General features: G+C 35.7%; 1 protein-coding gene across 2 annotated transcripts in view; it reads left to right on the plus strand.

Moving 5' to 3' along the window:
• Positions 1-6,861: 6,861 nt before the first annotated feature.
• Positions 6,862-18,563, plus strand: part of LOC134756046 (transcription factor Ken) — a 40,015-nt gene continuing 28,313 nt past the window's right edge. The window contains exon 1 of one of the 2 annotated variants that reach the window (XM_063692828.1): positions 6,862-7,112. In XM_063692828.1, the coding sequence (XP_063548898.1) occupies positions 6,877-7,112 (236 nt within the window). In that variant the 5' untranslated portion in view covers positions 6,862-6,876. Of the gene's footprint in view, positions 7,113-12,210; positions 12,529-18,563 lie in introns of those variants that run through there. The other variant, XM_063692829.1, reaches the window with a different exon arrangement.

Here is an 18,563-nt window from a genome sequence, read left to right on the forward strand (position 1 = left end):
GGGTCAAACGAAGATGGCTCTTGTACCAACAGCTTCCCACATTAATAACTTTTAGTACGTACCCAATTAGCACCAGTTATAGCGTTCCGGTTGCACAACTCCCGAATCTCGTCAGTGATAGCTGGCTCCCGTGCCGGGTTATCGGCGTGTCGTAACCGCTGAAGGTTGTGACACAGTTTTCTTTGCGCTATCTATCGAGTGTCCACGATAAACGTAATTCAGTTTCTATTCAATCTAGTATAATTTATAGTATTTGATGTCTGTTGTATCTATAAATATATGGCTCATTATAATGCGGTTTTGTCTAAGTAGGTACTTAAAAACCGTACCGTATTTGACTGTCAAGTAGAAATCATGATAAATGATTAATGGGTATTTCTTTTTTTTCCTTCTTAACTAAAAAGAAAATTCCGTGTGAAAATACTAGACGATAAGTGTGTTTAGGCTACGTCAAAATCTAACGTTATAGAGTAAGACCAAGATAAGTCTGCAACGATTATGATAACACACGCAGTGCAAGTGTTATTTCATAGAAATTTGACGTTTAAAATAACACTTGCACTACGTGTGCTATCAAAACCGTTGCGGAATTATCTTGGACTAACGCTAATATATTTCTTACATCTAATAATTCATCATACCTACTATTCACACTCTCTTCTTCTAAGTCGGTCCCTCACTGCTGAGGATCGTGACTCCGCATACAAATTTTCCTTATGGTTTTTCTCCACTTCTCCGCTTTGTGGAAAGCGTTGCTTAGTGTGATGTCACTCTGGGCGGATATTTGGTCACACCATCTCGTTGGACTTGGTCTTCTAGGCTGTCTGCCGTCCACCTTTCCCATCACTACAAGTCTCTCCAAGTTGTCAGGGTCTCTGCGAGCTATGTGACCGAAGTATCTCAGTACTCGTTGAAGACAGATGGTGGATATTAGTCTAGGTAGTTTCCTTTTCCAATTTGAGTTGCGCTAACTATTAACACATTATCACATTTTTCGATGTAACTTTTTTTCGGATTATACAATATTTTACCATCATTTTTCGAACGGTATTAAACTATTAGTTTTTAAATAAGTATTGGAGTATGTTGCCATGCTAACTATTCACAGAATATTAGTCTTATATTGGAGGGCTCTCGAAGCGATTATTTCATCACATTACATGATCTTTGTTTATAAAAGTTGCCGCAATTTCTCGGATTTGTTTGTTTACACATCCGTCCAACCAAATTGGGTTACCCACATTCAGAAAGAAAGAGTCAAGCGAGAGGTCGCGCGGGTTATCAGAAGTAGCTCTAAATTTCGTAGCCCAGTGATCCCGTACTCTAAATTGGAGTAATCATTTTCAGTAATTAGACGTAGGTATAAGTAAATATTCTTTATTGCACCAATAAATATACATTTACATACATGTAAAACTACAAAGAAATAAATAGTGAGGAGAAAAGATTTTAGAATATTTTGTTAAGTCATATTGTTGGTCAATATTTGGTAAAAAATTATAAATGGTAAATGTGCAATATATTCATATTTATACGTATGCCCATTTTACAATAAATTTATCATCGTGGTCCGGTTACTGGATGGTAGTCGAGTAGTTCAGTCAACTGACTTTCAATCCGAGTTTTCGTAGGTTTGAATTCTGGCTCATAAAAGTGAGTTTATTTTAACGAATTTTTTGATATTTTAGCTTTTCGGTAAAGGAAAACATCGCGAAGAAACCTGTATATTTGCGCAGAATTTCAAAGATTAGAAGAATTAAATGATCAGCCATTTGTAAAACTGATCTGCAAAAAAAATAGCCATTAAATCATTGGGGCAGCATACAAATATGTTGCCGGCAATAATTAAAAATCGAGCTGCAACTCTTGTTCAGCAAATAATTCACAAACGGTCAACATTATAAACCAATATCCATCTGCTTAATAAATAGTTGAGCTGCAAAATTATTATTTGGTCAGCAAGATTTAAAAATTGGTTGGCAGTTTAATTGAGACGTATGCATATTAAACAAATGGTAATCTGATATAATAAGATGGGTTGCGTTGGATTTGAAAAATCGGCAGGGTTCATCAGGCGGAACGGAATCGTGTGCCTGCATTTCATTTGATTATTATTAGCAGTCACATTGCGGTGTTCTAACATATTTGTTGTGATATTTATCCGTTTTGGTACTTTGAGAGTATTATAGATGTAAAATGGAAGATATTAGTTACTAAAAAAGTGGATTAGGTTAGGTTAGAACTGCGACCTTCACAGAAAACAACTGCTACTAGAAAAGTGGGTTAGGTTAGAACTGCGATATTTACAGAAACAAACTGCTACTAGAAAAGTGGGTTAGGTTAGGTTAGAACTGCGACCTTTACAGAAACCAACTGCTACTAGAAATATGGGTTAGGTTAGGTTAGAACTATTTTTTGCGGATCAGTTAAATTGTAATCCAAAATGAAATAATCCGCTTACCCACTGACTGCTTAACAAAATTTGATTAATGGTGGATCGCTTACTGCCGATCAAATAATTAATTTGCCAACCAAATAAATTTAGAGCAGCTCATTATGACATTAATTGCGAACTGATTTTAAAATACTTGCTAACCTTAAGTTGCTGATCAAATACCCATTTTGGCTGACCAAATATATATTTTCGTTCATCAAAATAGGAATATTTTGCAGATCAATTAAATAACACCCCATTTTATATTACCCTGTCATAGATTTCTATTATAGAGATTGTAGTAATAGTAAGCAGGCCTGACTAAGCCTCATTATGGATTCAAACCTGGCAGCCATCCAACATTGTGATGGCTGTTGTCTGTTGTAAACAATCAAATAAGAGGATATATAACACAGGTAATAGATATAGCCACTTTCTTTCGCTCAGACTTAGGGTGTATATGTATATTATGTATTACACTGAGTCGTTCACCTAATTTGGTCGCCGAATTAAAATATAGGATTGCCAGACAATCTACATTGTTTGATACGGAGAAAGACACGATTGTCCTCCTTATATGAGTGCTATTTGATTAAATTAACCTAGTCTCCAACTTTCATTGTGTGTGTTTATTATATGACTTGTATTAAATTTAATCTTTCTTTCCCCTAATCCATGTTTACAAGTTAAAAGTCCATATGTTTAAAAATCGTGTGACAATCATCCTAGTTCTTGCCGAGACCCAGACGGACTACTACCTGATGCCCCTTCTCGCTTGGCAAAACACAATAAAAGTTGTCTAGTTATTAGTGTAAAAATATATAACAGAAAACCTATCGAATTCCGCACAATGAATATTATTTCATTTAAAAAAAAATACATGAATGGCCGAAGGGGCCCACTGACTATCAGTGCGCCGGACGATATCGGCCTGTCAGTTTGAACAAAAATTTGACAGTTCCGAACAACTGACAGGCCGATATCGTCCGGCGGACTGATAGTCAGTGGGCCCCTTTAAGAACTTTTATAGTGTGAGTGAATTTTTTGACACGGGTTAAATTAATTAGCAATATCATACATGTTGTGGGGTTACATTTATCTATCTATTGAGTAGGTAGATAATAAGAACCATATTTTTTTTTATGTTCTATTTAGTTTATAAGAATATTAGTTTTTAGTTACCTTTTTGCATACCAAATGAGGTTAATCATGTAAACCTAGTATTATTAACACCTTGTACCTGGTAATTTTTAATGCAAATAATTGATCTTTATCTTTATCCCTCTATTCCAGGCCCCTGTTTTAACACGGTGAAAATTGACACCTGATGACTGACAGTCCGCTGTACAATGATGGTCTAACAAGTAAATATTGACAGGAAATTTTATTGTCAGTGTAGTGACTAGTGAAATAGGCCGCAAGCCTTGTTTATTTTTTGTGACATTTATGTATAGGAAGTAAACAAGGAATCCCATAGTTATTATTAGGTTATACTCATGAATGTTTCTTGGCACTTACAAATCTTAATAATGAACCAAGAATCCTCGTAACTGATTCATCAAAAGCCCACAGCACAGGCAAGTATACTATACTCCCAATGTATAAAAGCTATAGGTATACCACGTGCGGGGTGTGATATTCGATACCTCCGCCGGCAGTTTCTACGGTTACGTAAGATAATGCCAACTTTCAATGTCACTCTACCGCGTATAGCGACCTATCGGGATCACATACTTATTCATCTGTTGGTACCTTGGTACCTACTTGGTTCTTAGTAGCCAACAGCATATGTTGTTCCTTATGTCTCTCTAGATTAAGCATGAATTATAGTGCTATGTGAATACTGACAATTTGGTAAGTAGCATATAGAATTTAATTAACACAATTCTGCCAAAATTCGAGTCATTTAAACTTGAACATAGGTAAATACGGCATAACTTTTGGGGGGTAAAATGAATTCCTAATTTCCAGAAAAACTATATTTGTATTGTAATGCCTTACAATACAACCTAGCTAGGTGAGGGCGCTTAAGTATAAATATTTGTATTTATAACACGTGAATATTCAACAGTTTCAGAAAAGAAAGAAGTTAGACCAAGAGAAGTCTACAACGAATTTGATAGCACACGCGGTGCAAGTGTTATTTATTTTATACGTACTAATTTCATAGAAGTTTGACGCTTAAAATAACACTTTGACTGCGTGTGCTATCAAAATCGTTGCAGACATTTCTTGGTCTAACTCTATGTAGATTTATACTCGTAAAAACAGAATAAAAGAAGAGGTGATAGTTTTATCACAATCAGTTAAGTGTTAATAAAAGAAAACGTGACAATTGCTCAGTTTCTCCTTGAAATTACATACATAGGTATTTACTTGTGAGAATTATGAACAAAAAGCAATTAGTTTCACTTGATACCAATTAATGCTGTCTCCTACGCTTGCGTTAATTTATAAACGTTTACTTTGTGAGATATCCGACACCCTAATTGAAGAACATCTGTGTCAAAACACACGGGATTTGCATTTTGCACACCTAAGTCTCACACTGACAGAACTGTTGGGTGGGTTATACAAACAGAGACACACTCATGATTAAAATCGATGTTTTGACTAAGTTATAAATAAATCATCGAAATGAAATTCAATCGACAAATTCTTCGAATCTTTACTGTATTCGAATCTTTACGGTACTGATTTAAACTAAAAAATCGCTAAACAACTAAATCCAATCAAGATTAAAAATGATGGTAAAATCTTTATCAATCGAACTAGTCGCACTTAAACTATCGTGAGACATATTTCAAAATATTTATCAGTACGGTTTTTACTCACTATTATTTTTAGTCGCTTTTGGCGACATGTTTCGGATTCTTTGGGAATCCATCCTCAGGCACGAGTGTCCGCGGCGGTTGTACTGATAAATAATCGAACTAGTTATTACCCAACCCCGAGTCAAACCGAAAGACACTTAAACATAGAGAGTTTGAAAGTCGGGTGCATGAGAAATAAGAGTGCTGAGGCACTGACAAATGAGTGATTTTAAATACCAATTTATGAACGGACGCCATAGCGCCACACCTTTTTCGTTAAATTCGTGTGGAGATATGTATATAGGCTATAAGTAAACTAGCTGGTAAATTAATAAAGTCATATTTCACTAGACTTATATTGACCGGGATATAGACCGTGATTACCTTTTGTATTATTTGTGAGCTCCCGATATTTCGACGCAGAATAATACAAAAGGTAATCACGGTCTATATCTCGGTCAATATAAGTCTAGTGAAACTAACCGTGAATCATTCAAAACTCTAAAGTCATATTTGGCTTAACGACTTTTGCAGCACAGAGCATTAACAACAGCGTCACTGGTAATTACTACAAATACATGTTAATGCTGACCCAAATCACAGAACACTTGTGTAGAACCGTTCAACGCTAAAACTACATATAATTTCAAGTCAACCCAAGGGTGTAAGGTTTACGCCAAAAAAAACCGCAAATTGATGTACAGTTTAGCCGTTTGGTACACGCATATTAGAGGTCAAAACAAAATTTTTGACCCGCAGTTGCTATAAAAATTTCCCTTAGGAGGGGAGTGCTGACTCATTTTTTTGTATGGTTTTTTTTTTAATCATCGTGTGTGGTATCTAATGCAAGGGCTTTTTGAGGCAATCCTAAAAATATACCACATCACATTACATTGTGCCATTTTTTTTATTCAAACAAAAATAATTTTTAATTAAAATATACCAATTAACTATACCAAGTTTGGGCTCCTCCAGATACGATATGGCCGATTTTTTTTTGTACAATTTACCACAAATGATACGTGATACCCTCATATCTAACCCCAAGAAAGCAATTTTGAAAATAATTTCATTTCTTTTTTTTAATTTTTCAAAATATTGAATTCGCATACGAAGAAAGGAAACGCACAGTTATAATCATAAATAAATAAATATTATAGGACATAATATTATAGTTATAATGATACTTATTTATGTATGCTATTAGTTATATACGTAAGTACTCATTATATTATACTTAAATGAGTATCTAAAATCCCAGAAAATAAAATCTATGAGGCCAATGATCCCAACCTACCGGTAAAAATAAATTACATACTACCTCCACAACAACGGTAAAATAATAGCTTGCGATAAAAAGGATAGTGTAAATTCCCAGCAGTAAAATCAACGCGCTTGGCTTGGTCGATTGCGTCAAATGACTGGGTACCTAGTTAATACGTCATGAAAATAACCAATTTTACCATACCGGTTGACCTACATTAGGTACCTAATTGGCTGTGTATAACACCTACCCTGTAATTGATATAGGTCGCTGCCAGCCCTACCAGGTCTCGAGACGGGAAGCGTATGGTTCTGGTGCACGGGAATCGACCTTGGCGCCGTGATTCATAGGCGAAAGTGGGAGAAATGCGGCGCGGGGCGCGGACACTTTTACTTTCTGTGTGGCGCAACGGCGCGGGCGCCGCCACTCGCTCGGCCCGCGGCCCGCAGAGCCGTCGCGCACACACCGCGTCGCAACACCCGGATTACAGTGATAGTGAACCCTGGATTCTGGATTCAGTGTGTATCCTTGTGAAGTGTCGTGAGCGGGAGCCGTGGCGCTGGCAGCGCACCGCGCCTACCTTACAACATATAGTCCCTTGGTAAGTTCTTTACAGGGACTTTCACTGCTTTCTTTGAGAGTGCGATTACAGTAGAAAGTTGTATAGAAAAGCTGGCGTTACAGTGATAATCGATGTGTGATACGGTGTTGCGTTGATGCTGTACGGGACGTTATTACTAAAGCATTCGCCACATCTCGCGCAACGAAGTCTAGATAATGATTGCAGTGAAGGGGAGCCAAGTATCGACTCAGGCAAAGCGCACAATTGGCGTCACCCGCGAATGAACTTCGGTTCGGGTGTCAGAACAGTAAATAAAGAAGTGAAATATCCAAGGACAATACAACTTTCAAGTGATTTCGCGCGCGGCCGACAATAAAAACTTCGTAACGCGCTGCGCAACCTCTCGGCGCACTCTCGACGTCCGCCGACGAAGCCGCCGCTTTCAATGCGGCTGTTACAAAACCTTTGCCATGACGAATTTTCTTTCGAAAGTTTTCATTTATGAGTTATTTAAATCGATATGAAATAAGTATTTCGTTTTGATTGGGCAACGCGTTCGTCGTGAAAGCGCAGCTCACCTTAGCGTTAATGATCCAGGAGCCGTGACAGTAAATCATGGCTGGCGAGGCATTACCGACGGAGCCTTGCTGCCGCCGTGACCACCCGTACGGTCAATGAGTTGGTGCCATTACAGCAGGCACGTTTCAAGCAACTGTCATCATTAAGTAGAACTGAAAGGAACTCGGCTCAAGGCCAGTTGGATAACGAATTTTCGTTTAATATTAATAAATGGCAGCCACGGTCGATAGTGACGGGACGGTGGGTACGGATGCGAGCACAAGAGCACTTTCACGTGCGTGATGGAGATGCCCGCAACGTGCCGAAACCAATCCAATAGTACACGCCGACTCCGATGACATAACCCTCACCGACCAATTAAAATTTAGATAAAGTCGTTATTTTATTACAGACGAGCACGGAAGTGATAAAGGCGCGATCGTCGATAACACAAGATAAAATATAGTTTTAATTTCGTCGAATATATTCAGTTTTAATTGCGGCTATTAATCTTCATGCAAAGCAGGCGTTGCCTTCAAAGAAATGTCAAAGGACATAAACCCACTGCGTATCATTTTCAGGGTCAAAAAGAGTGCTATATAGTTAAGATTGTTTTCTCCTTTACAAATTGAACAGTTTCATGTGTCCAAGAGCGAAAATAACCGCTTCCCATTAGATGGCTCATCAGCTTCTTTGCCACTTTTTTCCTTTAAATAAATAAATATTATAGGACATTCTTACACAGATTGACTAAGTCCCACGGTAAGCCCAAGGAGGCTTTAGGCTTAATATATAAATACTTAAATACATAGAAAACACCCATGACTCAGGAGCAAATATCTGTGCTCATCACACAAATAAATTCCCTTACCGGGATTCGAACCCAGGACCATCGGCTTCACAGGCAGGGTCACTACCCACTAGGCCAGGCCGGTCGCCTTTAAAAACACATTTTCAATCCTTAAACACCTAACCCTTAGGAATTTAAACAAAATAAATGTAACCTGCACGCATCAACGCATTAAACGCATTAGGGGTGAAACATCAGACAACCAAACTTTACATAAAAAAAATCGCTCGACTGACAGACTTCCAAATATGATCCAATATAGCGTGATTTCAAATTACGCAATGTCAAAAAATAATTTCACTTTCGAATAACGTAGGCGTGGCAAAACGTCAGAATTGAGATTTACGATAAAGATCGTGATTTAGTCAGTGACAAAAAAGTACAATGCATATACTTAAAGCGTTAACTTTCACCCGGAGAAATGGTTGCGCGAAAGCTCAACGCAATGCGGATGACTTCATCCCGATTTCACAGGCTGTTTTTCGGTTCAGAGATTATGCGTAGAGTAGAACAATGAAAGTTAAAGTAGCGTGAAGTGAGCCACGATGCAATCTCAAAATTCGAATTTTGTTGTAAAAGGTTTATTGTGGATATGTTGATATGTGTATATGTGTAAATTTACTTACTGAATATTTGGCAAGCTGTAAAGTTCTAACGACTTGTCAGGTTTTGATACACAACCGCCTTTAAAAGTGCCTACCTAACAGAATATGTACACTATCGCTTTGACAATGGAGTCGTATACCTACAACTATTTGTGGACACTACTCGATGCTAAGAAGTGAGATTATAAATATGTAAATAATCAGTTAGATTATGATAATTTATTTCATATATCTTGTATACCTAATGTACAATACTGTTTAGCAGTGAATAAAGATACGAGAACAAAGTAAATGAAACCATTATCTCGTCTCGTTGAAAAGACAGCAAAAAAGGAAACAGGATGGTAATTTGTCGCAACCGTCGCCGTCCTTCCTCGATTAATTTATTCACTGGCGTGTTTATGAAATATTTCACTACAGGTAATGCATTTAGTAACTGCGTAGATAGGTACTTTGCAAAACCCTGAATGGTCTATTGTTCTGCAACGCATGAGATGGTAATAGTGTGATGAATTAATAATATGCCGTGTTAGTCTAGTCTGGTCGGTGAAGCTGATAAGCTTCCATAAGTAGGATTCGACCTATTAACATGACAAGGGCGAAGTAGCTAACAAATTTGATTTTTTCGTTGTTTTGATATCGAAAATGACTATCCACCTCGCTACTCGTGTGATTTTTGGGCGGGCCGTTCATCGACTATTGAGCGCGGAAGGGAACTAAGTTACAGCATATTTTTGCTAACAGCACGGTTTGGCAACTTCACATAATCAAAATAAAGCATTGGTTTAACGTGTGCTGCTGGTTCAATGTTGGCTACCTTATATAATCATCACTTACATTTTTTGAAAAGTTCTTAGTTAACTGTGAAACGTTTGTATTGTAAATCCATTTGAGAATAATCGTAGAAATTTGTATAGATATTCCCCGTCAGTTAGTAAATTCTGATACATTTTTAACATGTTTTTAACCATAAAAAGAGTCGTAGGTCCGATCTCATCAAGCCGTCTGTAAATAATCCTATAGTTCGTTAGACGCAGTTTTACCATTCTCTATCTATGAAATTATATTTGCCAGCGCCATATTTAACTATAATTATTTAGTTGTACTTGATCTAACCCTTATACAAGATGTGCGAGGAAATGTCGCGTAGCTTCTTGTTTCGATATACTTCAAGTTCCGCGTTGTAATTTGTCATTGAAGCAATTTGTATTATGACAATGTCTCAAATGCACAATAAACCTAGCGGTAATGTGGGATCCTCCCACAAAATTAAGTTTCAATAATATAAGCGCATAAATAGGTAACAAGCGGCAATAAAAGCGATTCTCACAGGTTTATGTAAGTCGGGTAAAATTCGCGATTATCCAATGTCGTAGACAAAGCTGGGGAAAGGAAAGTGGAAAGCGGTTACGTTGAGAGCTGGAGCTCGCATCACGGCGTTAAGTAACGAGTGCTTTAAGAATAACCAGATAACCAGATTTAGGTATGAAAGCTTTGGGATTGTGTACCCCGCTTCTTGCAAGCTGCGAATTATTTCTATAAGACTTCTGTCTTATCTAATGTAGGATAGGTTTTCCTTGACTGTTTCTTCGTGTTGCCTTTTATTTACATTTTAATTTGTCCTATCATGGTCTGTCTATTATTGAAATACTTAGGTTGATATTTTTCACTTTTATTTCTTTCACTTATATTTTTCCGCAGAATCGTACATAACATTAATTCCTATGTAATTTATGTATGTGACATTAAAAATATGAGACTAACCAATTGCTGCATTAAAATTAAATACAAATAGAACTTAAACATCAATAACTATAAACAAGTTGCCGATTTCGCAACATTATTCGGCTTTCTTTAAACATGAAACCTATCGAAAGACAATCAACTGTAACAACTTAACAAGCCTATCTAATTAACATTTAGTCGTGCTCAAATTTCTAAACGACAACAACTGTTAGTTGAATAACTTCAAATCATTTTACCTAATTGCTTGCTCAGCAGGTTCATAATGAAATACGAAAGTTGTGCGATTAATTCATATTATTAAATTTATTTATTGCATGTAGCTGCGGTAATTGTTGCATCGCAATATTTCAACTTTTTTTACATAATTCGTCTAAAATAATCAGTCTTTAATTAATCTCTGACCTAAAATTATCGGCTGACCCTGAATATGAAGGGCTATTCAGATAAACCAAATTATTTACGTTTCGCTTTGAATTTGTTGTAATGCGTACCTACCTACTAATTTAATGCTTCTTATTAAAAAAATAGACCAAGAATATGAACAGAGATTTGGTCGTATTTGCGCAAATATGGTTTTTCTTCTCTTCTATTTTATAAAGGTACTAAGTACTAAAGAGAGATCCAACTCCGATATTCAAGCAAACACGACCAAGTTTCTTGCGGCCTATAAGGCCTTGCGCTATTGGTATGCAATGTGAAATGGTCGATAAGAAAGTAGTGCACATTTCATACTAACGCAATGCCTCTGTAATGACTTGTTTAAGTGCACTGTCTCAAACTGCTTCATTTAGTCCACTTGCGCATTTTGCGCCACGCTCGGCTCCTATTACCCACCCTCGCCTGCTAAATACGTGTCAAATTGCTAATGACATTATCAACTTTCGTTGCATCATCGTCATCAGTGTTAATTACACTGTTTGACCGCCGCCACCGTTTGGTAAAACAATAAAGCAATCTGTCGCGCTCATTATCAATTAACTAGGACAATATTTGCCTTCGCATCGACGTGATGCTGATGCAAACAAGATTTATAGCTCCAATTGCGGGACGTGTAGATTGAGATTAATTTATGTGGAAGCATCGCTTAAGCTGGAAGCGACTTCAAGTAGGTAACAGCGGCGTAGGCGATGGCAGTACACATTGCAACGTGCCGATTTGAATCCAAGGTCTTTCCTAGTGGAAGAGAACGGAGTTTCCTGCGGCCGCCTATCTCTGTGCACACGGACAGGCGCGCGTGAACGCACACGCGCCCACGTGTCGTTATTCTTTGTGTTCAATCTTTCCTAGCTACCGTTCGAGGCATCTTCTTTTTGTGGTGTCGACTGGCGTTTGAAGTTGGAGCCTGCGAGCGGTGCATTATATAGGCGACGGGCGATGCGCGCGGCGCGCAGTTAGTGTGTCACTAGAGTCGGCGCGAGAGGTGGCCTGCAAGGACTGAGCCGCGCCGCCGACTTTTTTTGTGCGTGCGATGTTTTCACTTTCGTCATTTTGACCGGGCCAGTTTGATTTGACGTCGCTCGCGCACGGACGTGCCTCGGGATCGGACGGCGCTCGTCCTGTGATCGGTGCTCCAGGATCGTTTGGATTTTTATTTTCTGTGAGGAATATGGCTGTGATACAGTGCTAATATGTTTGATAGCAACCTACTTTTGAATTTCTACAATGAGATTGCGCATAGAAGTCTACAGTTGGCAAGGTTGGTAAACGTAAACTTATGGTTTTGATGTTCGGGATGGTCTCAGCCTTGTGTCTAATGAACGCACTATTCTGCGCCTCATCCGCCTCTCGCCTTCGCCTCTGAGCCTCGCTGAGAGGTTAATAGGTTCACATTAGACGGTGGTTTGCGAAACCGACTCCGGCGTAAGGCTGCGCCTGCGTCGCTTTTCCACGCCGAGTTTCGCGCGCATTTCATGTGAAATATTTTTGTGTGCGCCGTCATGTAAATATGTATAGGTATGCGAATCGAGCGTGTAGACTAGATAAATAGATTCGTTGTTTATTTATGTTTTGTTTACCTAATGTAAAATTGTCTTAATGAATGATATTTAATTTTAATCGTGACGTCTGAAGGTATCTAGATTATTCTGTAATCTAGAAAAAAAAACAATAATAAGTTAAATTCAACTAATACTTACAAACATTAAATACCTATCGACATCATTCAATGTTAGTTTTTGACTGCATTTTCTCACAATTCAATTAGATCACGAACGACCAAGTCCAGTAACTTAAAAATTATGTTTCTCTATTTATTGTTTTACCCCAGAAATTTACATATCAATATAGAATATAATAATGTTATATTTGCATGTCAATGACATCTTACTATTTGGCGCGTGTTTTAATGAGTTAACTAATTAAAAACACGTGATAGTAATGTCCCACTCACCCCTGACCCTCAGCGTCCATTGATGAAACTCGTCTCAGTATTGTCGTAGAAAGTTCCGCAAACACACAGATAACTCTATTTATTATCTAAACAATGACTGTATAAGTGTATAGATAGTAATGTTGTAATCGTAGTAGAATTACACAACGTGCATGATACTGTTTTTGAGATAAACAGAACTGTGTCAATGAAGTGTGACAACGCTCAACTACCTACACTACATACATATAGATTTGGATTTATATATTTCGTAATATAAAATTATAATATAAATTATTCTAGGCTAATTTATATTACGATCGTCTAGCTACTTGGTAAATAACTATGATTCTATACAAATGACAAGCAATATACAATTTAAAAACATTCATTACTAATTGAAAAATAATTATTAACTATGTCAAATAACATTAAAGAAAACCAATGTCACTATGGCTACATATATATAGATATCTCATACTACAGTCAGTTTACATGTCATTTCCATTTATTTATTTACAGAAGATATATTTTTCTCAAACTTGTAATGAAATGTTGACATGACTTAAATTACTTACTTCAAATTAGGTCCGGAAATACTACGTACCCAAGTATCCGGTGCGATGAGTGAAGATGATTTAGATGATATTTTAAGGAATTTTATAGAATTTTTTAGCCTTACACACCTATACTCTGATTTGTAATTAAATTCCAAAAAACTAACCTCACTTAGATCCTTTTTCTTTCATAATAATGGAAAATATGTAAAGAAGTAAACTCAAATTTCCCTTTTGCATACTAGCATTTAAAATAAATATAGATGTATCCTTTTAGCTTTGTTTAGTTTCTTAAAACATACGAAAAAGAGAAAAAGTGAGGTTAGATTATTGGAATTTAATTATAAATCAGAGTTTAGCTAATAGGAATGTAAAACCCTTTTTTTATTTTTTAAACGTCAAATTGTGGAACAACGTCTTGGCATTCAACCATTAAAAAACACCAGTATCAACATATTTACATCAAATGTATTTACGCTAATATTTTTATATTTCAATATCATTTTATGATTTTACTCCAACAATTTGTGAGAATTTCTATTATTTAATTACCTACTCATAAGGTGAATGTTTTGTTTTATACCTACTCATATAATAATGTATATCTATGTGCTTATTGTTTATTACTTTTACTGATAACATCTGGATAATTCTAGCTCGACACAAAAATTTTAGAACAATTATGTTCAAATTAATAGCCATACTATTTTATTCCATTTAACTTTGAAGGCAAAAAAAAACATTTACATAATTAATCAATAAAAATAATCATCGATAAAAAGAATGCCTTAAATAGCCTTAACAACCTTCGCGACCGATTAGTGCGTACGATATTTATTGATAATCCGACAATAGCTGGTAAAAGTTTGATAAGATTTACTACTATCACATACTGTAGACGTATTTGATATTAGATTAACTAAATTTTATCGGTACTCGCTTGCTTCAATCTGATTGGAAAATAAACCCATCCAAATTCCAATAGGATAAAAAAATCAAAGCGCAATTTCTTTGAATTTGTTATGTTGACTTATGTATTATCCTTTTGATAATTCTTGGGTATAATATGCTTCGACTTTTAATTGTCATGGATAAAACTATCGATAGGTATACAAGACGCATTGAATGGATAGTTTGATACTATACCAATTAAAAAATGGTTTGTAAATGTAGTTTTTATCTCCATTAGCTCAACCGCCGAACTATCACTGCCTGCATCCGGTTTGCATTGATACCATGCAGCATTAATATAATAGAGATTAACCTACCTAAATAGGATTTTAAATCTAATTGGAAAACTCATATTTAGCTTAAAATTTCCTAAACATAGATAACTATTTGTGATTAGAAAACAATTAGTACAAAAATTATACCACAGTGAAATCTCGATAATCCGATAATAAAATAGGAGTGCAAGTGTAGTTCTATATATGTCGAAGTTTACTATATCTATGCTTACATTATTATTTTTATTACACTGCCGTTCTCTTTATAATTGGCAAAAACCAGATAACGGTCGAATTTTCTTTTATTTTAGTATATTGTATATATTTATACGTCATACTAAAAACATGTCAAAATATATGCAGATTTGCTTTAACTCCCAGCGTTCCGAATTTCTCACTAATCCGGTTCTCTCGTGTCCACAGCTATTGGTTAAATAGTACTGTATTTGTTATTTGTTAAGGAAGTAACAAATTTCATTCTCAAATCATATTCTTTCAGCGTACAATACTTAATATTGTAACAATTGGTACAATATTTATGAATCTCATGTTAGAAACTATTTGTGCAACCTTAGTTCAATTTAAATTAATTAGGTACTTACCTACTTAAGTAATTCGGACTGAAACCCTCTACTCTGCGGAACATTTTTCGTATTACAATATTTTGCATTTTTTGTTTTGTCTGCTATTTTTACTAATTTCTTGAAAAACTTTAATCGTGATTATCTGGCAATTTGTATAGATTAATACTAGTAATAGATAAAATCTTCTCTTTTCTTGTATATATTGCGAATTTCAAGCAAACTGAGAAATCTATCCGATAATAAAGTAAAACACGTATTTAGGCCAAATCAATAAACTAGATTTGCATGATACCTACTAATAAATAATATAACCAGTTGTAATCTTTGACTGCTCCACAAATTATCTCCGTCGTAAGCTTATTTTGGGCTCCGAAATTTAATTGGCCAAAGTAGACCACAATGTTGAGCTAAATGCTTACTGATGCAGAAATTAAATACCCACCATCGAATAATGAAAAAGTGAAAGAAACGTTTGCATAACAGTAACAATAGTAGATCGTTAACCAAGGGATGAAAGGCACTCATCCCTGCAGAGGTAGTTTGGCGCCAATAGTCCGAGTCCGACGCCGAAATAGGGCCTTTCACCCGAGTTAAACACTCTACTTTTCATTTCGAATACGAGGAACGTAAAATACATGTGTTTATTTAAAAACATGACTTAAGTACCTATATATTTTTATAGTATTTCTTGAGAGTACTTTCAATTAACAATTTAGGCAAAAGTGTCGTTGTTTATGGAATGAATAGTTAAATATCAGAATGGAGATTGTATAACAAATCCATTCAAACCCTTTCAATTGCTTATCGTAAAAAAAATTAAAAAATCGTACTTGGAACGTAAAATGCTCTGGTGCAGAAACGTATCATTTTCTGCACACCTTTTAGAACAACAGTGACCCTCTTTCAGAGCATGAGAAATGAAAAATATTTTGTTACTATGTACTTACACAAAAATTGGGACTTGCGAACTATGTGTTACACCGGGTAACAGGTCGGTTTGTAACAATAAAATCGGTTGTAATATAAGTATAAATATATTATATATTAACGAGTTCCGCGGCCTATATTTTTTTTCAGTGTAGTTTCACTATTATGCTGAATTTGATAAATGTAGCAATAACGCAACTTTTTATTTATATAAATATTCCTAGCAGTAGCTAAACGCAGCCGTCGGGCTCGGTTAGTATGCGGAGGCTTTTTTAAAGCACCACATAATTTGTATCGCGGCCAATTAGAGGCACCTACATTTAAACCACCTTTTTACTGTTTAATTTCGCTAACTCAATCTCTCATCAGCCTCCATACCATAACCACCACTTCTACACCTTTTAACCGTTTTGGGCAACTGTACTTTGTAACCAGTACAATACATTTAAGTAAATAAAGTAAAATTAAATGCCATTGGCCTATTTTTATTTTAGTTTACCATTCACACTATCGGCGAATATTTTCTATTTTTATGCGACGTGTCTATTCATAACATAATCCACCTTACTGGCGCCTAGCTACCTACTACATTATCAAATATCTTTGCTTGACTTATCGTATATAGACATTGTACATTATCATTGCAGGTTATATTTGTATTTATTTGTGTATGGCATGCGTGTTAATTTGTTGTAAGTAAATTCATAGCCTGTTAATTATAATTGATCGATATTGTTATTTTATTCCTATCGTATACATAACTTCCGCGTGGTTTTATTGAGTTGGCCACAGGGCCATGAATACCTTCATTTATGATTGTGCCTATTGTATAATATGTATAATTGTGTGATCATGATCATAACACCGTGAGCTAAATATGTAGGTCAACCTGAACAAATTGTATTAAGGGTGAACAGTTCACCGGGAACTCTCGCAGTAAAATCTGTTTCATAAAATTCGGCGGACTGATTCTTGAAGTTTTTTTAGAATATTATTTTATTTTTAAGTAAATTCTACATATTGCGCGCACAAAGTATGATGGTCAGTTGAAAAACAGCCTGTAATTATTTGTATCAAATATAAGCATGTTTACTTTCCGTCGCGTCACTATTTCAATTTAGAGCAAATTTGGCAGTTATCGCTTACACGCGCTGGGAACCTAGATCTTTCATCCACTTTGCACAAACTAATTAACAGTAATCTAGGGACCCTCTATCTTGACTGTTATTACAGTTATTAGTAAACAAGTATGCGTTGTATAGGTATATATTACAATACTAGACCCGATGCATTGTTCTCGTCTATATAGTCAGAGCATTTTCTGAGGTTCTCCCATTTGTACAAAAATAATGTTTTAGATAAAAGATCATTAATGTTTAATGCTAATACTAATGTAGTATCATTTTATATGGAAATATTATAAAATAACTAATTAAAATACATATAAGAAATACCATTTGTACAGAAAGAAAAAAAAAATGAATGTATATTTTTCCGGATAGGAAAATAACAGAGGTAAAAAGGGTAACCTGGGGTAACCAAAGAAAGCAAACTGCTCTGCCAATGTACTGACAATTTTTAGTTCGAGCCCATGCATGCAGAAGCGCTGTAGGAGAGGACAACGTATGATTTAAACAACTTTTTTAAAGTTCATTTTTTTCAACAATAAAAGTCTCATGCAAGCATAGATTGTACATTGCTATTATGGGTCCCATAAGTCCCATTACTGAGTCGTTTGATCTACATGAGTAAAATTTATTACAATAAATAATATATTTTTTTTATCACTAGATGAACCCCACTGCAACGAGGCTATTGTACGAATATGCCTAGTGTAGTAATTAGATCACGCTATGATTTCATCGCAACCTGCTTCCAGGAAACTGGACATTATAACGATGAATTTATCTCGCTCATTAAAACAACTAGTGAAGGAAAACCTAAATATAGGTAATAAAATATTTGTGTTTATCGTATGCGTACATTTGTAATTTAGTAAGACTTATCCTTACCGTGTACCTATGATTATTTTTTGTACAATACTTATAAAAAGCAAATCTTATGTAATT

The sequence above is a fragment of the Cydia strobilella genome, chromosome 3 (assembly GCF_947568885.1).
Source record: "Cydia strobilella chromosome 3, ilCydStro3.1, whole genome shotgun sequence".
NCBI lineage: Eukaryota > Metazoa > Arthropoda > Insecta > Lepidoptera > Tortricidae > Cydia > Cydia strobilella.